We start from the raw sequence: 26,267 nt of genomic DNA on the forward strand, positions 1-26,267 counted from the left end.
CTTTTACCTATCTATGATATACTTTTCTTATATTTTCCTGTTTGTTATACGTCAACTGACTAACAACTAAGGTATAGTTGTTTTAAGTTGGAAAATATACGCCTAAGACATTAATAATAATTTATTTTAAAGGTGAAGAAAAATATCGCGTGTAAACCTACATGATGATGAATTAGTTAAAATAAGATTTTAAAATGTGTAGAAATCTTGCGGAATCTACGAATCTGAAATCGGGCAGTGTGATGGACAATGGTCTGGAACCGTTCTCACTCTGGTGTTCTTGTATTTTTATGTATGTCTCATTTTTCGGCACTGTGTGGTGCGGAGTTGGCACGGCACTGTAGGGCAGCCCAAAGTATTTGGCGGATTTTAACATATATCATTATAGTTTCAAAGCTAAAATCGCACAAGGAAATCGTTAATCCTGATTCCTGATGAGGCGAATGGGATAAAATTATTTAAATCGTGTATTGTCATCGGTTCTTGTTAAATGCTCAAAATTTTAAATTAGTCGGACCGTTCAAAATGGGTAAAAATCGAGTTCAAAGATTCCGTTACATACATACATACAGATCAAGCTAATAAAAGCGTGGTAAAAGATACTAAATTCGTCTAAATTGAACGAGAGACAGTTCAATAAAAAATTATAACCAGTCGGTATTTAGTTTTTACAATAATTATCTACTAATTATTCATTACTTGCACAAACAATCTCCATATACAAGCGATCACTGCATAAAACTGTTTTCCGTTCAATCAGTATAAATAGCACATATGGTTCCGAGAATTATTCATGTTGCGTAGTGGTTTTATTATAGCGATATGCGCGTCGGTTGTTGATTAGGAGTTATGCAACTAATATCGGCGACACCTCGTCTGATAAGTGCAGAATAATAAACCGGTAAATAACGGCTCATTCACTACACTTTAGTCAGATTAATTAACTTAATGAATTTGGAGATGGTCTATTTCTTGTGATTAGCAGCAATGATCAAACTGTGCTGGAATTCAGGGTGTGGTGTTATAGATAGTAGAAATTAAAGAGTAATGTTTTGCACAGGACATTGATATAATGGCCATAATGATACATTTACAGGCTTAAATTCTATTTTCCTCTTTATACGTATACTTTGAAAAAAATATGAAACAGATGAATTGTATTTGTTCGTATTTTTAACCGACTGCATCATTGCTTTTCTTGTTATTATTTATCGTAATTATTATAAACATACACTATACTTTATCAAATAAATCTAAATTTACTTTATTTCTTTCTGCATTACAATATTTACATTTCATAATTACGTTACATAAATTTTAATTATTAGGTGTCATAACCCCATTCCTAGTTTATGAATTATTTAATATAAATGGCCATTAATCCATGTAATAGACCGATCAAACACAACTTATCTCTATTATCTATTATTATACGCCCTAGGCTTAGGACGTGACAATCATTCCTTATCATTTAATTCAAAACCTACGGAAGCTGTACCGTGCGAATAAATTATTTCGTAAATCTCATTAAACCTATTATAAAAGCAAAAACTCGATTCGAAAATATTAAATGGTCTACGTGGTGGTAGCATGGTGGTGATGGCCTGGCGATAAATATAAATGTTTCAAATTAAAACTATTAGGCCTCTATATGTTTGTCACTTAACTAAAATCTTTTCCTTTGTCTTTTATATGTAACAAATCTCAGTATAATTAAAAACGTTTAAAAATAAAACAACGAATGAGTGTATTCACCCCTTTGTAGCGTTGAAAAAATAAATTGATTGCATTCTGGTGGCGCAGAGGTTCATTACAATGTCAGGACTGCGGCGCTAGTCAAGGACGTTGGAAATGTCATCTGCGTATTGACTTTTCAACCACAATTTTACAGGCTTTTTATAAAACTTAAATAGCCACAGACATCTGTGACCAATACCATATAGGATAATTCTACATAAATCCGATGATACATTATGCTTCAGTCATATAAAAAATTGGTTGTAAATGCTGTCAAAATCTAATCCGTAATCAAGAACCTCAGTTGTTCTGCTAATTTTCCCAATTTCTAGTTGGCTAATAACGTAAGATTCCCATTAAAAAGCGTCCAATTCAAAAAATCAAGCAAACTGGTCGGTCAAAACGGGTCTAATCAGCAAATTATAGTTAAACAAAAACAAAATAAAGCAAGAAACACTCAAATCCCGCGACGTTCGACGTAATACGTTGAAAAACAAATTGATCGCATTTATCGGTGGCAGTTATTCATTGCAATGGCAGGACCGCGGGTCAAGGACGTATGAAATGTCAGCTACGTATTGACTAACCGACCAAGGCACGATTTATTCAATTATTTGATTACACGAGTGTATTTGAACGATAGCCGACTATCCACTAGATTGGCACAGACTTATCAAACGGATAATTATGCCCAATCTATTTAATGGTGATTGAGCTTGCAATGATAATTTAGTGGCTAGAAATTTGATTATTTAGGGAGCCGTGGTTTGAAATCCACATCTGGTTTTCTAAATTATGTGCGTATTAGAAATTATTGAGGAAACTGTATCGAATAATTATATCGAATATATTTCTGTCTAAGATAACATTGGACACAGCGAACTGATTCTAACATGACTTTCACGCAAAAAGTACTTAAAAGTGTTATAAAAGTTACTTGGTGACCCGAAATTGTTTGGTATTTTATTGTAGCGACTTTTTACCTGAATATAATGAGATAGTGTAAGTAGTATGTGGGAAAACTTTAAAAAACTTTAAAGAGATATTTCTCAAACAAAAACAACACTCACATCAACACCGTCAAAACCTAAACTGAAGACTTCTGAAAACGAATTTTGCGGTCGGAATACGTGCACAACAACGATTCAGTGGTCGGGAAATGATTCAAACGGATCGGCTGAGTCCACCCGAATTTTAAGAGGGTCGCTTGAACTCAACGAATGCATCTATTTTGGGACCACAAAGCAAATGAGTGCAATTACTTTTAAATTACAATGCGTCAGGCATTTGTCACCGAGAGCACCAAGACATTGTCAGTCTCGTGAAAGGTGAAACACGTGTCCTAATTTAGATAATCGAAAGAAATTAAAATAAAATCACATTGTTTATCGCATTGGTAGTTTTTTTTTTTTTATTTTTATCCATAAAATATCAGTAGAATGAATAAGTAGATTTTTTGTTAATAAGGCGGATCTATTATGGGACCACAAAGCAAATGAGCGCAATTACTTTTAAATTACAATGCGTCAGACATTTGTCACCGACGAGCACGAAGATATTGACGGACTTGTAAAGGTGAAACACGTGCCCTAATTAGAACAATAGATAGAAATTTATAAAAGAAAATCATATTGTTATCGCATTGGTGCAATATTTTTCAGTTTTATCTATAAAATATTAGTAGAAAGAAGAACTATGTAATTAGAAATTTTGTTGGGTAATATCTATTTTGCAACCACGAAGCAAATGAGTGCAATTACTTTTAAATTTCGATATTTTTTCAGTTTTATCTATAAAATATAAGTAGAAAGATGAACTATGTAATTAGAAATATTGTACTATGGGGATCTATTTTGGGCTCACAAAGCATATGAGTGCAATTACTTTTAAATTACAATGCGTCAAACATTTGTCACTCAGAGCACTAAGACATTGACGGTCTCGTCTAAGGTGAAACGAAGTCGCGTCACACTCAATGTCAGGATTATTTATAAACACGTCTTCTAATTAGGACAATAGATAGAAATTAAAAGAAAATCATACTGGCTATCGCATATGTGCAGTCTTCTTTGGTTTTATCTATAAGAAATATAAGTAAAACCATATATACGGTCGAATAGAGAAACCTCCTCCTTTTTTGAAGTCGGTTAAAAAGGACTACTTACATTAGTAGACATATCTATACTAATATAGCATAAAGAGGAAAACTTTGTTTGTTTGTTTGATTGTAATGAATAGGCTCAAAAACTACTGGACCGATATTAAAAATTCTTTCACCATTCGAAAGCTACATTATCCACGAGTGACACAGGCTATATTTTATATAAAATATATTTGATAAATAGATTTTGAGGCGGTACAAAGTTTGCCGGGTCAGCTAGTTGTTAATATGGCAGATGTATTGTTTGTTCCGGGACCAGAATAGGGCTACGGTATCCGATGCCTGTCGTAAGAGGCGACTAAAAGGGGCTTTCGGGGTTACGGGCGGCAAGAGTGGGAGCTCAAACCGCCCGGCTAGCGACCCCGGGAAGGACGACGGTATGTGTGGTCGCATTCCGTCGTATACACCAGACGGTGTGGTGACAAAGTCACCTGGGCGGAGCCCGACGGGGCAGTGCGCTGAGAGGACTCCGGTCGCGTTCCTTTGGAGATCCCGGAGTCCTCTACGCAGCGCCGAGGACTGCCACCGGGGGGGTTTTAGTGCGGTAAAAGTCCCACATAACCCCGTGTCGCGAAAAGAAAAAAAAAAAAAAAAAAGTTGTATTGTTTGTATTTTATACTTGGAAATGTAAATAAAACTACGTATTTATAAGGAGAAATTATTATTGTTTTAGCTAAATACGAAAGGTTAAGTTATCTGCAAATAAATGTGGTAAATTCGTAGTTCACATTCAAAAGCAAACACGTTTGAAATTCATAAAACGTAACATTTTATGCTAGGTATTTTCACCCGATATCCATGTAAATATTTGTATTGTGTCGCGTGTATTGGGTCCAAACTGTCTACTAACACAGCTTTTTGCTCGTGCATACAGTTATTGGTCTACAGTTATCCCGGTGCGAGGTTTAATGAATTTGAGTGGAGAGCGCCTACAAATAACATAAACTGTTGAATAAATTCAAGTAAAATTGTCGACTCGCGTGTTAATATTGTGTTTTAGATATTCCTACCTGAGGTCAGCCACAGATGCGCTGCTACCCCTGAGGACTAAGCTGGAACGCCTCGGAAAAGCCTGTCTCCCTTACCACACCCTTCAAACCGGAACACAGCAGCGCCTAACACTGCTGTTATTAGGCAAAATTAGGTATTTTTACCTTCATTACTTGTTACTTTCCGCATTGCTATACAAATACACATGATAAATATTATAATTATTATTATTAGTCTGTATGTGTCTTTGCGTATTGGCCTTATGTAAGAGTATGTTTCTTTCTCTCGTAGGGAAAACGGTGGGGTCCATGTTTATTATTTAAAAATAATTGGATTTAAATTATGTTCAATATTCACCTCATTTTCGTTAACTCTACCGATATTGTTTGTCATTGTGTTTTTATAACTATTTATCATCGTAACTTAGTGTTACCTTACCATAATTATCATTCCTTAGTGATTTACTATCAATTTAATAAAAATAAATAAGCGTATTATTGCTAAATAAACCTGCTATTTATCAATAACACAACATGAACACCGATAATCCAGTTCAAACCGCACCTTGCGCAAATAACATAACAAGTTGTACAAATAACTTAATAGCAAATGTGTCATCTTTAAACAATAGCGCGATTCTAAGAAAGTACAAGAATAGCTTATCCGTAAACTTGTAGGTAAGCAAATCGGGCGCACTTATACAGCACGGTTACAAATAGATACGGCACTTTGCGGGAACTACGATAGGGCTGGCACTTGGCCTTCGTCGAAAATTGGATTATATTGTCATCAAAAAACTATAAATAAAAAATTTGTTCATCGAAAATATCAATGAGAAAACTATGTTTTATTGATCGTATGTATGTTTCATTTTTGGCACGGCTTACCGGATACATATCCAATCCAATGACACCACAGATTAGGTGTCATTGGCGACTAAATTGTAGCAGTTACACAGGCTTAAGAACTCCATAATAGATATGTAGAATCTCAGACAGATCTTTAAAAATATTATGGGTTGACAGAGGTTGACCTGAAGAAATATATTTTGATTATTTTTATTTTGTATTTTATTATCGTTGGTATAGCAAAAATAAACTATAAATTTTAGACATATTTCAATATTAATAATTTAATATTCTGAAAAATATACTTATCACTTATCTTATACGTGACACATTTGTCAATTCTGACAACTGACAACTTTGTAACACATATAAAACATTAATTAATTTCGTTTGTGACAGCCCTACTCACTACTACCGTCAACAGATTCGTCCCGCTGTTCTATTACACGGCTATCTTCGAAGACTCTGCTCTTAGCCGAGCTATCCCCTGGCGTGCTGTTCAATCTCATTCGGTCGGTTTAACGTGACAGGTAGCTCCTAAACACGCAACGGAATTCCCGCGTTGTCCCATGGAAGCTTGGAAATTCCAACAATAAGTGAATTCTCGCAATCCAGCCCTTTGTATTGCATAATGCGGACCACTTTTTCGCCGTCTCATTTTTGGGTGTTATTATGTTGTTTGTCGCGGACCTCTACGTTAAAAGTAGTTGTGGGAAGAAATCATTATGCGGTTTAAACTTTTCTCTATTAAGTAGTGATAGCCTTGTATTTACTCGGCCTCTCAATGGAGGGGTCCTAGGTTCGAATCTCTGATTTTTTTTAAATATATGCGTGTTAGAAATTAATTATAACTTGTTTATACGGTGAAGAAAAACATCGAGAGAAAACCAGCAGATCTGAGAGTTTGGTAAAAATTATCAAATTTGTGTGAAGTCTACCAATCCATACGATCCAGCGCGATGGACTGTGGCCTCCTCCTGTTACTCTGAGAGTAGACTCATGCCCAGTTGTGGGATAATATGATGAAGAAACTTTTCGTTAATTTAACCTATTTTGTAGTTATCTATTATAAAACTATATACAACGCATCTCTAAAATGTTGTTTCAAGTCTGTGGGTGGTCCAAAACGTTAATAAGTATTCAAGAGTTGTAGTCAGTTGTACTAACGAGTCTTAATAAGTGCAGGGTAACAGGTCTGTAGCCCTGGTGTTTCAACAACGATACTTTTGGTTATTTACTTCCAGAATTTCTCATTCATTCACCCGTAGTTAATGGATTTTATTAGACTAAAATACAACATAAAAGTGTAACTAAATTAGTCAATGTTAGTCTGATTTCCATAGTACCACTACATAGTAGTACAAAAAAAAACAACAGATGGGAAGTTTTCATACTTTATTATTTCACAGTACTCGTATATACGAGTACTTTGCTATCTTTATGATATGGTAAAATGGCTCTATTTTCTTCAACCAACTATTGCTTTTTGAATATCACTACTTGTGAGCATACGTTGCTCGTAAGTCTTATGGGGAGACGCTCTCGTGTGATTTATGTTCGCATATACTTACGCCTCGGTTGTGCTCACCCTGTGACAATCTTGTTTACCTTAATAAGAAAACAATATGGTTATATTTATTATTATACGTATTAACATAATAATTGATTATGTATTTTTTATAAAAATAAAATTGTAAGTCACGAAGTTCATGGTAAGTGGATACCTATAATTTGGATATCTATAATTTACCCTAAATAGGAATGAGGTTAACTCAAAGTTAACCATATAGATACGTTACTACTCAAGAGGATTAAGTTGGTACGCATCGTATAAGTACCTTTACTTACCACATCTTTAAACCAAAATTTGTTATTTGAACTAAAAGCTCGTTTTAAATGCTAAAATATTTATAGGTGTTTACAAGTGTACTGTGTAGAGGCGATCTTGAAGGACAGCCAGAGCAAAAAGTGAGGTCGGAGTGTTATCCGAGACTCAAAGCTCCTCACCCTGTGGAGTGGTGGCGACAGGCCTAAGTGCGCTTTAATATCTTTGTTTTTATTAGGTTTGCAAACCTTTTTGTGCTTACAACTAGGCAATACCAGGATACGGATTTTGGCAAATATAAACGCTTCATAAAATTTGAAAAGTTTTTAAACCAAAGAGAGGAAAGTGACTGATTTTAAAGCCACTTTTATATATTATCTCTAATATGCATAACATAAAATGCTTTCACGTTTAAGGCTGACGTTATATCGCATTGGCAATGGCCAAAGCAATAGTTGCGTAGGCTACCATTGCGTCGCTTTAGAAACAGCAGTTCTGAAGCCGCCACGACTCAGTCATCCAATTAGTTGTTAGTGCGATCGACGATTTACGATGAAACCGTTACATTTGCATAACTAAGTTTTTCTTATACAGACTATTCAAAATATTGAAACATTCTTCACTGGATACGTAAATACAGATATTGAATATACAATCATATTTAACTCACTCTTGTTACATTTACTAATAACATTGAAAAACAAGTAATTAATTTAAAAAATCAAAAACCCGACTGCACCAAAAAGGTTGAAGTAGAATTTCCAAAAGCGGTGAAATAGGCATTTCATTATTTTTATCCAGAAAGCCAAATACAAAGTTTCATAGTAGGCATAGTAGGCTTCAAAAACAAAAGATGTTCAAACAATATTATCCTATTTTATCCTCGTAGTGCTCATTTACGCTATATAAAGAACTTATGTGTAAAATTCCAGCACGCTTAAGTTCAGCGGTTTCCCTTTGCGTTGATCTCTGGCACAGCAACTCACTCATTTAGTCAGACAGTCATCTCGATGTGTATATTCGAGTATATATGTACTAGCTGACCCGGAAAACGTTGTGTTCCCATAAAAATAAAACAATGTTAAGGGTGAACAACCCTTATCACTTAGGGGTAAAAAAATAGATAGTGGCCGATTCTCAGACCTTCTGAACATGTATATAAAATTAGGTGAAAATCGGTGAAGTCGTTTCGGAGGAGTACGGTAACTAACACGAGAATTTTATATATAAGATATATAATGTATGTGTAATCTCCTCTTAATTTCCGTTATTTTGACACCCTACTCGATAGGTTTGGTTAACTTTTTTTAAAACGTGTTACTATTTCGCGGAAAAATCCACCATTTACGGTCTATAAAATATGTAACTTCATTAAATCAAAGTTTTCGTCATTATTTTGCCTCGTTAGAGGTAGAATTTCATTATTTTTATCTAATTAGCCTGATACAAAATTTTAGTGTTTGCTTCAAAATTGACGATTGTTCAAATGAACTTTTAACCCTTATTTTATCCTCTAAGGGGTTGATTTTTTGGAGGGGGATAAATAAGTGCGTCCTTGTTCTTATCCAGAAAGCCAAATATAAAATTTTATAGTAGTTGCTTCAAAATTAAAGAATTTCAAAAAAACTGTTTTCCCCTATTTTACCCTCTTAAGGGTAGAATTTCCAAAAGGCCTTTCTTAGTACTTATTCACGCTATATAGAGAACCTATGTGCAAAATTTCACAACTGTAAGGTCCTTAATTTAGGCTGTACGTTGATTTCTGAAAAATGAAAAAGTCATTTAGTTAGTCAGTCAGTCAGTCACCTTGCTGTTTTATATATATACAAAAATGTTTTTATAATCTCCGTTTAATTTCCTTTCATTTGATACCCTACTCGATAGGTTCGGTTAACTTTTTTTTTTAAATGTGTTACTATTTCGCGCCAAAAATCCGCCATTTTGATTTTTTTTTACTAACACCTATCTAAGGACACTCGGGTCATTGAAACAAATAGAATGACACCTTAACTGTTGAAATTCATCCACCCGTTTGTTAGATCGGATCAAATAAAGAAAGACAAACATACAAGATACGCGCGAAAAACATAACCCTTCCTTGGCAGTCGGGTAATAATATGGCACATTTATTTTTATCGACGTCAATCAATCTAATACGATATCTAATTTTGAACACGTATGTTTTAATTAGACACTTAACGTTTAACCACTTAGTATGTTATGAAGTGTAAAAATTCACTATTTAATTATTTCATATTATTTAAGTAGCAAACGAGCATGCTGTCGACAATCTCCCATGGATATCTATAATCAACATGGAGTCCTATCCGAGGACGGTGGGATAGTGCGCTGCGCCTGAGGACCATATTCAAACGCCTCATGTCTATCTTAAACATCCTGCATGCCAAAACAAATCTATACTACGAGTATTGTAAGGAAGCAATAGTTGTGTTAATTTGATTGTGCTTTACAGCATAATATTATTATATTTATTTCTGTACTCCGACGCGGGAGAAAATAGTGGCGACACAGTACCCTTACCAGGAGTTTTTACGTTTCGACAAATATGACTGTTTTGGTATTTGTTTACGTATTGACCCATACGATTTCCTAGTTCTGACACAATCCGCTAGGGGCGCTGATTGGAATTTGTATGGGCAAATACGTAAACAAATACCAAAACAGTCATATTTGTCAAAACGTAAAAACTCATGGTAAGGGTCACAGTTTATACTATTGCCGCTGTTTACGACAATATCGTTTATAAAACTGTTTTTGCTTCGAAATAAATCTTTAAATCTTGAATTATATCGGTTGGGTTATTGACTAACCATAAATTAACATTAAAATAATTCACAAATAATTTGGCACACTATCTTTATAAATGTCAATCAGTTGGACAAAATCTAATTACTTATGCAAACATATCTTTTATATTGGACACATAGATTAGTAAAGATACTTCGCCGCCTTGAAATTGAATGAAGCCACAAATGGCTTATTAGTAAGTTCTTTTTTTGAATTCTTGACAAATAAAAACATTTTTAGAGAAAATTTACGAATAAATAACAAATACTGCATAATTTACGTAATAAATAAATAATTATTTCAAATATTTTAAAGACATTTTTGTATGGAGACGTGGCAAAACTTTTTTACGCAACTATTTCAATTCTCAAAACTGGGTACATTTTCTTGTTAGGAATGAGTAATCTTTACTAATCTATGATTGGACATTAACATTTAATGACTTACTTAATTACAAGTTGTTTGTTTATTTCTAACTTCGCTCGCAGTTCCGCAAAATCAGTCCCTTGCGAATAGCTTGCGAATTCTTATAATGAAACCCTATTTATGCTAGAGTATAAAGTAACTTATACGGACTCTCCCTATAGGTACTTACACTTGCTTTTCTATTTAATTATTATGTATACATGTAATGAGTATATAAATTAAAAATATATATGTCTTTCATCCAAATCTGTGTGTGTGAGAAAACAAACAAACACATCTAACCATAAATAAAATGTACTTATTGGTATAACTTTTCAATTCTATAAAGCTTTAATTAAGCTGAAATACGTATATTGTATATTTAGAAAGTAGTAGAACCCTTTGTGGTTCGACTCCGGCGGCACCACTGCCAAGCCTATTTTGTCTCGTAACAGCAATGTTAAGCGCTGCTGTGTTCTGGTTTAAAGGGCGTAGTAAAGGAAACAACTTTTCCGATTCGTTCCAGCTTAGTCCTTAGGGGTAGCGGCGCATCTGTGGCGGACCTCAGGTAGCAATATCTAATCCTATCTGGGGTTGATTACAGGTGTCCATTCCTATGGACTGTGGCAGTAGCCACTTATCATCAGGTGGACTGCACGCTCGTCTGTTATTACAAAACAAAATATATTACAAAAAAAAGTAAATCTTTTACCTAGTCAATATAGGTAAATTAAGGCCATGACGTGTGAAGACATCTGTGTAACATAATATGATACCAATCTACTTATAATTTACGCGATATTTATAATTTTAATAAAATCATTACCCTTTTTAATCCGCCGCTCGTCAAAGTTCAATCTTTTCAAATACACATTAATCACAGTCAACTACAGTTTAATTTTACATCATACTAAAGTTTTCCACTGTGACTGGCCTGGTTTTATGGCCGATCTACTGAACACCGATATAGCACCATGACTCATTTTGTTACTCCAATGTACATATATACTGACCAAGATAAAGATCCATCGACGCCGACACACAAAAACTGTAGAAATATACAATGAAATTAAATATGTTCATCTGTTTTTATATTTTTATTGAGTACATGACGTGAACGGATCGCTTTACATCAATAATTGTGGTTATTATTGTGCGCTTTATATCAATAATACTATAAAATAATAGTAGGCCTTAAATGTACATTTAAAGTCACAAGGGTCTTTTGATTCTTTCTCTTTTCTTTGCTGTAAAATATTTTACTTGTAATTTAAGGTAAGGTTCGAACTTGACCTATGAATGAGACGCTCTACATAAAATTGCTTGTCTTTTTTATTAATTCAGATATAAATTTTTATTGTAAAATAATCTGTTAATGTATGTAAAGCAAATATACATGAATCGATGAATGTATCTATAGGTTTTATTTATTTAAATGTTTATTTCATATGAGTAAGACGTTTCCTACTTATAATACTTGGCTACTGGTGTCTACAACATAAGGAAGTGTAAAAAATAATAACATATTTATTTGGCTTCTATAATTTGTTTTTATCGCAACATGAATAACACTTACCTACTTGTCAAGGCCTAATATTTTGTTTTGATTAAAACATATTTGTGTTGTCATGTTTATCTAAACTTGTTTACTTGTTAATAGTATCACTAATAGTTTGTTTTGTTACAGGTAAGAGCCTCAAACCCTCCGGAAGTCTCTTAGAGGATGAACAAAATAAAAGTAAGGAACTTATAATTAAGTTATTAAGTTAAACTTAGACGAGAGAGAACGGGTAAGTAACCTTTTAAGTTTAAGAGAAGAAAGAAGTGGTAATTTACGAAATATACCTTTCATATGCATATAATACTAACAAATACAAAGATGTAAACGTTGATAGTACGTATAAAATAAAAAATGTATAAATTACCTACTTACATTTAAAGTTGTAATATATGCACATTGTATAAAGCTGCAATCATTCTAATAAATTATAATTTGATCAAAAAGCGCTTCTTCTCGTATTGCCTGGAGAATCAAATTCTAAAATACCAACATAGCATTTAATTAAAATTATTACAGTATATTTCTTGAATCAAAAACAGTCCAATAGAAATATAAATCTGCACACTTGTGCAAATATTGCTTTCTGATAATTGAATATCCCACATAGAGACGGGCAAGTACTCTTCAGTGTTCATATGATATTTTATTCGATTTGCAAACATCGAAAACTGATTTAAAAGCAATTTAAGGCGCGCGTGTTCTTTGTAGCATATTCTGTTTTCTCGGGAGAACAGAAATATTTGCTTTTCAATAAATATTTCAGTGAGTTGGTATTTTGTTTTCAGTATTTAAGATCTTACAAAAATGTCAAACGGTTCTTCACTTTACCTGTTGTAGTCTATTCTTGAACAATTTTTGCATGGCTAAGTTTGAATTTTGTATTTTTTTGCCTACCAATAAATATTATAACATTTTGGGTCAAATTTCGATTTCGCAAAAAATTGCAAAAATATTGATTTTTACTAACGAGTCCAAATTAACTGTGGAAAGCAATTAAGAAAATAATAAAAGTGATCAAACTGATTACCATCGACGAATGTTCAAATAATTTAGCGTAATTTATGAGATATTCGATTTGTTCCGTTAAATGTTCATATTGAGTTTTGCGACCGCAGAAATGTTTTTATTTTTAGTGTTGAAAAATATTATGAAATACAATTTTTTTCCTATTCATAAGATTAATGTTATGCTTTTGCTGTAGTAAAAACACGTACATGGTTTCTATTTGCTACATTTTTATTTTTACGAAACCACTTATAATAAATTATTATAATAAATATCGTCATCTAGTTTCGTTTTGAGTCTCTATGATAAACCATTAAAAAAACGATACAATAAACATGTCTAGTAATAGCACTAACTAAACGCACTATCCTGCCAAGTAGGTATAAAAAACATACAAACTTCTTTGATCCGGTTATAATATTAAAATAACACTGATATCTAAAATTTTACTGAAACCGAAAATTTTCTGAAATATCTGCTGAATACAGGTAACTTTGAATTTTACCCAATATAATCCTACTTCGTAGCTTGCCTTTGGTCGTCTAATATAGGAGTCGCATTTTCCTCTATACAGGTAATTTCCGGGCCTAAGCTTTGACGATCACCGTATAACGGCATGAAAAGACTACTGAATACTGAGGGTAATCAACCAAAATTAGTATCTAACTGTTGTGATTAAAAGCTAAAGTTCTAAACCAGCAAATATATTTTAGTATAAATTTGAGCATAGAATGTGTTTTAGAACTTGTTTATAATTATGCATATAGGTATATCATAAAACATCATAAAATACCAAAATTTTTGTTTCCTTAACTTTTCTGCACTATGAAAGTTCAACTATTACAAAATATACAAAATAGGTAATTTCAAAACGACAATTTCGCACCTTAATACAATACAAAGAATTTCACAAATCATTTACTACAATAATAGGCATTATTCGTTTTGCGATAAAGGTTTATATGTATAAGGTACATTGTATACGTGCGACAACAGTGCGTCTATAAAAAGCACGTTTTTACCTCTCATTTTGCCTACAAAGAGAACAACAATCGAGCATTCACTCAAATCCGGGCTGATGTGAGCGGAAACTGTAGCCTTTTACAAAAAACTGTGTTTTTGTCTCTACGTAGGCCATTAGAACCGCATATTTATACATTCCAAAATGTTCTACTTTCAATAGGCGTTAAATTTAGTATTACTATATTGTAAGAACGATTATTCATCTTCAAAGCAACTAATCATAGACAAAAAGGATTTTTTATATATTGAAATTATTTGAAATGAACTCGATCGACGAGAAATAATTTTAGCGATATAGGAAAAAAATCAGCTCTTACTGAAAAACTATTTGCGAGAAAAGTGTAGAGCGTCAGCTTCATTCATCCATCAGCCCTTAAAGGTTCAGCTGAACATAGGTCACCCACGCATCGCCGGCTTTAAACTTGAGCCCTTTTTGCACCTTTTTAAAACACCTATGTCATAGCTTTCCGATAAAAGCTTAGGAGGAATTTCGTTCCACACGTGTGTACGTGGTAAAAAGAGTAGGACAAACCGAATAGTGAAGGTCCGGACGGAGCGCGTTGATGTGGATGGTACTTCAACCTTCGGCGAGTGGTGACGTAAGCACCAGGCCAAATCGTTACGAGCACTCACCATTTGGAAGCCGATAGAACATGGATAAAAATTTAGAGATTTACTATTCTAATTTATATTCTCTTTGAAAAGCCTCTCCCTCTTCAAATAAGTTATAGAAAACAACTTTAGCTACGAAGGAAAACATATTCCGAAAATTTAGGTACATACCTGAAAATTCTTTATAATATCATAAACAATATGCTAAAACTACGAGTACCAATCTAGAGTTGCGTTAAAGCAAATTATAGTGAAGACAACTCCTAAGTTATTAAAAAATAGTTACTAAGGAAGTGTGAAGTTTATCAATATACATTTCGTCAGCGTGTTGTGGTTTGAGAGGTCCGTGTCCAGGAGTGGGAAAATAATGAGTTATTACAGAATTCTAATTCTAGAAGACCTAATTGTGACAATAATAACAATAATGATGATCTAATGATAACGTCAATTCACATGATATATCGTTTCACATATGCCTCAGCCGTCAACTAACGTATAAATCAAACTATTAACACATTAAATTTCGAATTGCTTCACTGCCGCATCCAGATCCAAATCAGTCAGTTTGGTTGGTAATTGAATAAAATTGGTTTATCTTACGCACAATACGACATGTCATTGTAATTTATAATCCTCTTCAATTGATACCTATAAATGTTTTTTGTTGTATTCGTGTAATTGGTTTGTACGGAACCAGGTCTCTAGATTTGGATGATATTTATGTAGATAATGTTTAACTTGCAATGCTTATATAGATATTGCTGTAAAGATAAAATAAACGAGGCGTCCAAAGCGTTACTTAGGAAAGCAACGTAACATTGGGCGACCGCAGATGGGACTGTAATCCTATCCGTTATTATAGGTCCACGGGCGCCATTTACCATCATGTGGACTGTATGCCCGCTAGCTCTATTATAAAATAAGAACATAGATAGGTATTTTTCACACAAATAAATTATTTTAAAAATTCATTTCACAAAAGGTCTTATAAACAGAGCATACAGAGATAAATATACTATAATTTTATGATTAATCTATGGTGTATGTACCTAAAATCATTCGTCAGTTTGTACATGTTACTACACGATATATACAACGTAGGTTCCTTACGTCACCCCACATAATATGGTGCAATTTTAATAAACAATGAAGCTGATAATATTTCATTAATTAGAAAAACCCAGTTAAAAGATTAGTCATTTACAGATGACGCAAATAAGTTTAAAGTGGAACAAACAATGCATATTTTGTAGAAATATTTAGGTACGGTCAATTTACTTTTATCTCGTGACGGTACCTACAGAAGTATTCGTATTTCTGTAGAAGTAGACGAATCGTGTGGCAGAGCGGTCGCCATACTGACTCACGGAGGATTCCAGATTCAAATCTTGGCTGGAAAGTCAGTTAAACTAAGAACTAGTATAGATACTTTGTGTGTGTTCATAGCACCCACGATTGGGAATCCTATTGTAGGATTGATTGTTGAAAGCGTCTAGCAGTTATCTGGTGTAAGTATTGTTTTCTTTTTAATATAATGATATCAATAAGTAAACACTGATCATTCGGTTTTTTAAGGAATTTATCATGAAAATAGAGTAGATAGTGCAACTAACATCAGTGCCACAGATGTGGAAAAAATATTTTTATAAATTATGCTTATGTTGTCGTTGTGGTATGAAAATAACGTAACAAACAATTCTATAGTCAAAACATTGGAAGTCATTTAATGTACTTAAATAAATGAATTATTTCTAACAAACAAAATGCACATCGTCGTTTCTCTTTTATTTATCACGTAAGACATTACTGAAATTAAACCAAACAATTCGTATATGTGTAATTGTATACGTTAAAAATAAAAATACTTATTGCTCATCATATCCTAATGTTACCTATTATTGTAGATCAATAGAAAATTGAGCGTGACTGTTATTGGGTAGGTTCAAACGAAACGTTTTTGAGCGTAACCCTGACCGCGGTGAACTATTTATAGAAAAGGGTCCGTGGTGAAACGTCACGTAGGCAATAACTACGTATAATGTGCAGACATCTTAAATAAGACATTTTAGGGTGTATATTTTTATATTACAGATCCACATCTGTGGCATTGACATTAGTTGCAAAAATAATTTTACAAATTACTAGCTGGCCCGGCAAACTTTGTGATGCTATATACATAAAAAAACGTTAAGGGTGAACAACCCTTATTACTTAGGGGTATGAAAAATAGATAGTAGCCGATTCTCAGACCTACTGAATGTGCATATAAAATTTGGTAAAAATAGGCAAAACCGTTTCGGAGGAGTACGGTAACTAACACTGAGACACGAGAATTTTATATATAAGATGCTTATGTTGCCGTTGTGGTATGAAATTAACGTAACAAACAAAATACACAACGTCGTTTCTCTTTTATTTATCACGTAAGACATTACTGGAATTTAACCAAACAATTCGGATATGTACCTATACGTTAAAAATAAAAATACTTATTGCCCATCATATTCTAATGTTACCTATTATTGTAGATCAATAGAAAATTGAGCGTGACTGTTATTGGGTACTCGTTTCAAACGAAACGTTTTTGAGCGTAACCCTGACCGCGGCGAACTATTTATAGACAAGGGTCCGTGGTGAAACGTCACGTAGGCAATAACTACGTATAATGTGCAGGCGTCTTAAATAAGACATTTTAGGTTATCTATTTTTGTATTAAGTAAGAAATTGTAAACATTTTTATCGTTAAGAAAAACTGTAAGTACTGTTTTCGTGACTAATTTAGTACGATGATAACATTCTCACTTTTTCTATAAAATTACCTAAAGTTCTTAGAATTATAAAGCATTTTATTATTCTATAAATCTTGAACTCGACAACAACAAAGTTAAGTAATTTGTTTTCTACAACATTAATTGGCATTATTTTAATACAAATGTTAACAATAATCTTAAGTAGGTACACGTATATGTAGCTACCTAAAATTAAATTAATTAATCATCGTTTCAAACCTTGTTTATATAAAATAATGCTTATGACATTGCTTCAAACTTCGTTTAAAATAATGCCCCTTACCATGACTGTTAACGATATAGATACAAAATGTATGTGTATAGAAAAGGTTTGTGCGGAATGTCACGTAGACAGCAATACAACGAGGGGCGGATTTCCGAAAGCTCTCAAAGCTCTTGTCCCTCGACTAAGCTCATGAAGTGTAAAAACGGTTTAATTATTAACATTAAACTCATCTCATTTTCTGCAATATTTTTTTTTTTTTTTGCTGATTCGATCCAATAACCAGATAGCTATATTAATTATTAGATAATAATCTATTGTATGATTGTTGAAAAATTATTTCACTTATACCTAGTAATTTCCCTTCATAAAAAGTTAACCGCATTAAGAAAATACATCGGAGTAGCTACAGAATTAAGTAATTAAAAAAATATTTAAGGCTGATTTTGAGAAAACTATCTTCTCGAAAATTTCTTCATACTCGAAAGTCATAAATAATCTTATAGTAAATTTCAAATAACCACGATGAATATATTAAATTGTTACCATATAACATTACGGCAACAATATAGTAAAATACGGCTATATTTCAGAATCCTCTTAAACCACCTACCCACTCACTTTGTATTAAACTGACGCTTATTTAAGTACCTCTGTCACCAGCTATCATCAAAATCTATTTGACTCTTAGTACCTACTTACGTAATGAAGATATGTGAATATCTGGGTTAATACTGCTACTAAATAACTATTCTCGCTTTATGTTATAATATCTAATAAAACGTTGCAATGAGATGAACAAACTCTGTATTAAATATTACTCTTAATAGCGAAATTAAACGAAATTAAACGTAACAAAGACAGAAGCGAAAACTTAGAAATGTAAAATAATTACTGACTTTACAATTATTGATACGAAAATTACCGTCAAATCGCACAACACGCCTAAAGAAGTTTCCACTACAAAACCTAGCAAATATACACAAAATAGATTAAGTTATTTTTAAAACACTAAAGGTAGCGTAAAAATAAACAACAAAGGAACACTCCAAACGCGACAGATATTGAGCTATAAATACTACAGAAAACCCTGTAAAATCAGAATGTTTTATTTAGGTCTTACGTCACTCACTGAATCACATCCTAACGTATTAGATTTAACGAACTGTCCTCTGTACGTCGAGCTCTGCCTCGCTATTTTAACTACGTTTTTCCAAGCGGATTCCGAGATAACTAATAGAATTTTAAATTAAAACTTTACACAAAGTCCCGGGGTAAGTTAATAGATTAACTAGCTCGCAAAGGATTGTAATCTAGCCCATCTAATTGACGTTAGCAACATGTGAAGTTTCAAAAGTAATTAATATGTACTAGCGAGACTTAACGCTAAATATGCTTCATGTTACGTGACTGACAGTCAGTCTTTCTCAAAGTAGGTATAATGATATTATTGTAATCCCTGCAACTTCATAGGGGCACGGTAAAGAATCCAAATAAAATTAGGGAGTTTAAGCGGATAAAGCGGGATGTCGGATTTGAATTTGTCCGTTATTTTTTTACTAAAATCAAAAGCTAGCCATTACAATTGTTTTTATTTTTGTCTGTTGAGTCTTTCGTTCTTATTCTTGATTTTAAAAACACGAAAGGTAGCGTAAAAATAAACAACAAAGCAACTCCAAACGCGACATTTATTGAGCTATAAATACTACAGAAAACCCTGTAAAATCAGAATGTTTTATTTAGGTCTTACGTCACTCACTGAATCACATCCTAACGTATTAGATTTAACGAACTGTCCTCTGTACGTCGAGCTCTACCTCGCTAAATAGATTTTAACTACGTTTTTCCAAGCGGATTCCGAGATAACTAATAGAATTTTAAATTAAAACTTTACACAAAGTCCCGGGGTGAGTTAATAGATTAACTAGCTAGCAAAGGATTGTAATCTAGCCCATCTAATTGACGTTAGCAGCATGTGAAGTTTCAAAAGTAATTAAGATGTACTAGCGAGACTTAACGCTAAATATGCTTCATGTTACGTGACTGACAGTCAGTCTTTCTCAAAGTATAATGATATTATTGTAATCCCTGCAAATTCATAGGGGCGCGGTAAACAATCCAGATAAAATTAGGGAGTATTGAAGCAGTTAAATTGAATGTTGATGTTGGATTTGAATTTGTCTGTTATTTTTTAACTAAAATCAAAACCTAGCCACTACAATGAGTCTTTCGTTCTTATTCTTGATTAACTTACCTGTCTGATGGTATATTTAACCTGTTTAATATTCTCAATAAAATAGCTAAATCTTAAAGTGAAGCGAAAGGTTTGAGAACCACTGATCTACGTAATGTATTACTGCGAACATCTCCAAGAACGTACATCCATTATTATTAGATCGAAAAACAGTTAATAGCACAACAGTTTTTATCACAAAAAATTACACGCAGCATCAAAGTAAATAGCTAAGTAATAAAGACGACACTTAATGTAAAACTCTTAGTACGAGTAATATAGTCATCAAAGTTTTTGTTCGACCGGTAAACGCTTCGCCATCATAGTGAGGAACGTTTGCAATAACGGTCCTCGTTAACCGTTAAACTGGTTCTGCAATGCACAGAATTAAAACCATTTGTACGAACCGAGATATCGGGTATAAACTGAGGCCCGACTGCGGAATGTACCGCTTCCGTATTTACCGATTGGCCAATATAGACTTGTGATTAGAGATTCAAAAACATATCGAAACATCCATAATATCTATCCTAGAATATCGATATTAAAATATTGTCGGTGAAAAGGGGTCCTTGAAGATTTGGTTAATATTTTGCAATATAAGAGTAAATATATCTATATAATCGGTAGGTATATCGATATATCAAGCCTTTAATATACATTTCTTCATTGTTATATCGTTATAACACAGTGGTTTTCTTCTGAAGTAAGAACCTAACGAAGCTTACTTCAGTTTATGTAAATAGGTACTTTATTTATTGTAAATACATGTATGAAGACAACAACTTACTATAATATTTTATGACACATATCTATATTGTGTTCAACTCCTGCAATATAGGTAAGTAGTAGGTATAGTATATTTTTTAACTATTACTGAACACATGTCAATAACTGTTACGCCATCCCATAAAACTTTAAATTCGACACACACACTTAACGAACGAAATTCCTTGCAAACAAAGAGTTCAATCATAATCTAACTGACATATGACATTGCTTCTAAAATATTAGATACTACTTGCTCAGTATCACTTCCGAGATACACGCGTATCGGATATCAGGGAACAATCAGGTTTAACACGGTTAATGTGACGGTTAAAGGTGTGACTAATATATTAGTAATAGGTACAGGTATTATAATACAAGCCATGTATATTCATATTAGGATAGGCGAATATAGACTAATATGTTACCAGGTATTAGTCAAATAATAGCGACGCGTAATAGCGAGACGAGTCGCCTCGTTATGACAATATTATTTGCCGGCCGCGGTCATCTCCTCTCATTCATTCGCCGAGCGGCCACAGTAGAAATATGGACCAGTATGGAAACTCCCTACAAGCGTTCGAAACGGCACACTCACACAAACATGCGCCTGAAAACAACTAAGCCTGTTGAAGCATGAAGGAAAATTTAATCACTTCACCGATTTACTTCTGTAATAGGCATACCTACGTGATTAATATCGTGCATATTCTCGAGATCTTGTATTTCATATTAATTATTGTAGATAATATTACCTACGCAGGTATCAATATTACGTTGAATAGCTAATAATGATCTGTTCACTAATATATGACTAATACCCAGTAATAGGTATGGTATCATAATATACGATAGTTAATATATTCAATAATAGGATTACCTAAAAATAACCCTAATGTAACATCTCTATGACGGTGGTCATGGTTAAACCCCCTCCCTAGCGTGATAACATCGCGACCTATTAAAGAGGACATAAGTAGCTGTTACTGTTTTATGTTAATGCATTTCTTTATGTGTTTAAAAATCCTTGAGGTACATTTTTCTATAACTATGGCATTCTGAATCGAATAAGCTATCTCTTATATTTTTAGGAACCTTCTGTATTTTTCACATATTTCAACTTGTTGACTAGAATATATATTATTATTAGTAACAGGTATATGTTATATAGAAATAAAATAAGATTTGATTGCATTTTTAATAACCTATCACAACTTATAAAAAGTAATGTTTTTGTCCTCGCCATTAATATTGTACTTTTAGGTACAGATTTCCAATAAGATCGAACTGGTAGTCTTTAAACACTCCTGAGAAACATTTTTAAAGAACTCTCAGACGTTCCTCTAAGATGTTTTCTTTAAATAGCAAGTGATAATTCGATAAACTTCGAAAAATTCGTACATAGGATCCGCACCTCCGAACCCCTAAATGAGAATCAGTGTTTCAACCACATGGTTATCGCTTTGCCTGTGTCTGTTGTATAATATCTACAAAACACCAATGATTAGTTGTTATATACCATTGCGCAACACTGTATTTCAAATTCATCAATATATTACCACTATATATGTTAATATATTACTACTATATATGTTTGAAGGTGGTAGAACTATTTGTGGTTCGACTCCGGCGGCACCACCGCCACACCTATTTCTACCTAATAACAGCAATGTTAGGCGCTGTTGCTCTGTTCCTGTTTGAAGTCGTCTGCTACTCTTATAAAAAAAAATCCAAAAAAAAAATCTGGAAAGCCTGAAATCAAAAAGACAATTTACCGCGCTCAAGTGACAATTAGTAGGTACGCTTTAAAAAAGCAGCAAATCACAGGCACACCTGTAAATTTTGCTTGTCCTTCACTGTTATCATTGTCAACTAAGATCACACGTGAATCTGAAGTTCAACACGTGGCGTTGTAACATGGCCTTGTAGTAACATATCTTGAACAATACCTCAACTCAACGCCCTTCACCTTTGAATGTTTGAATATAAACCTCAATGAAATAGGTTCTGGTTTTTTATGTAAATTGGGCAGTAAACGGGTATGTAATTCAGTCTAAATAAAATGTGAGTTTTGTTTGTAAAGAAATTAAAAAGGTGTTTAAAAGAAAGCTTGTAATAATTAACTTGAATTTTAAATAAAAACAATAAAGAGACAGATAAATAAAAATAAAGTTTACAATTAATATTGATTGCAAACTTGTTAAATTTATCATTATAATTATTAGAGTTTGGTCGTCTGAACATTATTAAATGAAGATTTTATTTTGTAATTATATTTTGGTCCATATCTTTTAAAAGAACTAAATATTCAAAAATTATATATTAATTTGAAAAAAAAACCGCAAATTCCTGGAACTACTCATTCGCCGTAACGATGTTCATTACAGGAAACTACGACAAATACCTATCCAAGGGTTTTACCTACAAAAGTTTCAACAAAATTAATTTATGTGCACATTTTATTCCTAGCAACTGTTGCGTCGCATAGGATAGCTTTTCTTTCTTTGCTCTTGTTTCTTTATTCTAAATATTTCTTCTTTTCTAACTGTTTCATAAATTTTATTTCGTAATTTTATTTGTTGTTCACCTTTCTTAAAAGTTTTGATATATGTAATTAGAGATAATAGATATTTATTTCTTCATTTTAAAAAAATATCATTGTGTATGAATAATAAACGCAACTTTAATATGAGGCATATACACATACACACAAATAACTAGTTATATTCGGGATTTAGTCGGCATAAAGTTTTAGAGACAGGATCATTATAATAACTTCTCGAGAAACGAATAACTCTCACAGAAATTATCATACCTTTCTAGTAGTTGTTTTGCTTGTTCACTATTAACGGTATTCCTTTTGGTAACAGATTTTACCTCTGTGCTCCCAAATTTTGTTTTTTCTCAAGCGCTGTCGTGTACAAAGCACGACAGTACTTTTTGTACTGAAGCTTCAACCTGTTGACATTTTTAAAACTAGGTTACCTCACTCACGAATACCTGACTCGATAGCATTTTACACATTCTTACCCAATTTTAATAATTAGATTTCAAATTATCATCAACTCTTTTGTTTGAGGAGAGTTGAGGCCAGCCCCCGCAAGTGTGGTTTAAAAACATTTTTTTACAAAAGATGTAACTGATTTACCTATAAGGTAAGTTCGGATAAAATCGGTGTTGGGATACAACTAAGTAAATTAAATTGCAAGCAAATTTTCACATATTATTGTAAATTGATCTCGTAAATTTAGGACATCGCCTTAATGGCGTGTATTATGATTTTTCCAATTAATAAAAATGTCCAAATCAACGGGCAATTTAAATCATACGGTCTTAAACCAGCGCACTATCTACAACTAAACTATTCATTCATTTATTTTCATTATAAACGTTCCACGCTCAACTAAGAAGACTTCGGTACTCATTAAATGTATGTTATCGGAAAAATAATTGTCACTTTTATTGTTATTTAGAGGATAATTCTATCATTATTTGTAGTCTATCGCGCTAAGGACCGGTAGTAATAAACGCTTATGTTATACCGCCCCTTCACACTTGTATCGATAAACGGGGCTTGGCGAGATCGTAAGATAAATCTTAACGCCATTGACAGCTATTACAGCTATTCAGGATCGTTTACACGAATCTAACTTAACGTTAACTACCTTAAATATAATTACAGGCTATATAAAGATACCGACAATGTTACGCCTATTTCTAATAGGAAGCTTCCATAGAGATTCGAGAAAGGGGTTATCGTTTAAGTAACAGGTAGGTAATAATCTTGAAATAATTAGTATTAAGAATGATAAAATAATTTATTAATGTAACATTGTTTTCACACATAAATTTCATAGGTAGGTATAAGAAAAGTTTATATCAAAATTAATTCCGCATTTTATAAGATAAGCTGAAACAGCCGTAGAATCTAAAATAAAAAAATAATAAAATTCGGCTCTATTAAAGTATAATAAAGGCAGTGGTAGCCTAGTGGTTAAGAAACTCGGCCTCTCGATCGAGGGGTCCGAGGTTCAAATCCTAGGCACGCACCTCTGATTTTTCAAAGTTATGTGCGTATTATAAATTAATTATCACTTGCGAAACGGTGAAGGAAAACATCGTGAGGAAACCTGCATACCTAAGAGATTTATTAAAAAAAATCCCAAAGGTATGTGAAGTCTACCAATACGCACTTGGAATAGCGCGGTGGACTATGGCCTAATCCTTCTCATTATGAGAGGAGACCCGTGCCGTTTTGACTATAGCGTCCTGTAAGTGGCAATGATCTTTGCCTGTGAAGTAGATTGCGTGCTTATTCGCCACTGCGTTTAATTAAGAAGCACAAACATATTGAATGCATATTCAAATTAAATTATACATTTAAATGATATGTTAAGTTAAACATGATGGACATGTACATACATAGCTGAAAATCTTATATATAAAATTCTCGTGTCACAATGTTAGTTACCGTACTCCTCCGAAACGGTTTTGCCGATTTCCACCAATTTTTATATGCATATTCAGTAGGTCTGAGAATCGGCTACTATATAGTTTTCATACCCCTAAGTGATAAGGGTTGTTCACCTTTAACATTTAAAAACAGGTCAGCTAGTAATAGAATAACATTGTTAATGATAAGTTGATAGCGTCAGAAAAGTTATAAACATCATTAGTTACCTAAACGTCATAAGTTACTGCGCTAAAGATTAACGCGTCGTTACATTACGTAATAATATATTTTTTATTACTTTGAAATTACTAATTTGTTCCTAAGTATTGTAAAGGAATAAAAATGTATAAGTACTTAGTTATTCTGTAGTTTATATCTATTGCTAAATTAAATGTGTTTTCTAAACTTTAACTTTAATAACTGAACAGAGAAACAGACATGCAAAATATTTTAATTTTGGAAAAGGTTTTATTTCAACTTCGACCAAAAAAACATGCTACCTTTGACACGTTCCGTAAATGAAAAAGAATCGACTTTCAAGAAAAAAATTGCCAATTAACTTTTAATCTATTCTGAGAATTAAAATTGAAAAAATGCCTGTTGTTTGCCTCATAATGCTTACACGACATTTTTACTGACACGATACAAGAACCCGTTTTTTTTATTCTTTCCGTATATATCTACCTATATCAATTTGTAGTTTAGTTTAGGTACTGCCAGACCTATGTGTAGATGTTTCAAAAAAATTGTTTTTACTTACAAAATATTTGAAAAATTACATTACATTCCGTTGCACGTTAACGGAGGCGTGCTTAAGATTATATAA

The 26,267-nt window shown here is 33.0% G+C and overlaps 1 protein-coding gene across 4 annotated transcripts in view; it reads left to right on the forward strand.

Annotated features, from left to right (window-relative positions):
- Positions 1-26,267, forward strand: part of LOC140742224 (uncharacterized) — a 368,528-nt gene that overhangs the window by 208,851 nt on the left and 133,410 nt on the right. For 3 of the 4 annotated variants that reach the window (XM_073073420.1, XM_073074917.1, XM_073074151.1), the window contains exon 5: positions 12,462-12,512. The exons of the other annotated variant lie outside the window; for it this stretch is intronic. In XM_073073420.1, the coding sequence (XP_072929521.1) occupies positions 12,462-12,512 (51 nt within the window). The remainder of the gene's footprint in view (positions 1-12,461; positions 12,513-26,267) is intronic. 4 annotated transcript variants of the gene reach the window in all.

Source organism: Epargyreus clarus, unplaced genomic scaffold (genome assembly GCF_041222505.1).
Source record: "Epargyreus clarus isolate Ecla_fem2 unplaced genomic scaffold, WU_Ecla_fem_2.2 ptg000001l, whole genome shotgun sequence".
NCBI classification, from domain to species: domain Eukaryota; kingdom Metazoa; phylum Arthropoda; class Insecta; order Lepidoptera; family Hesperiidae; genus Epargyreus; species Epargyreus clarus.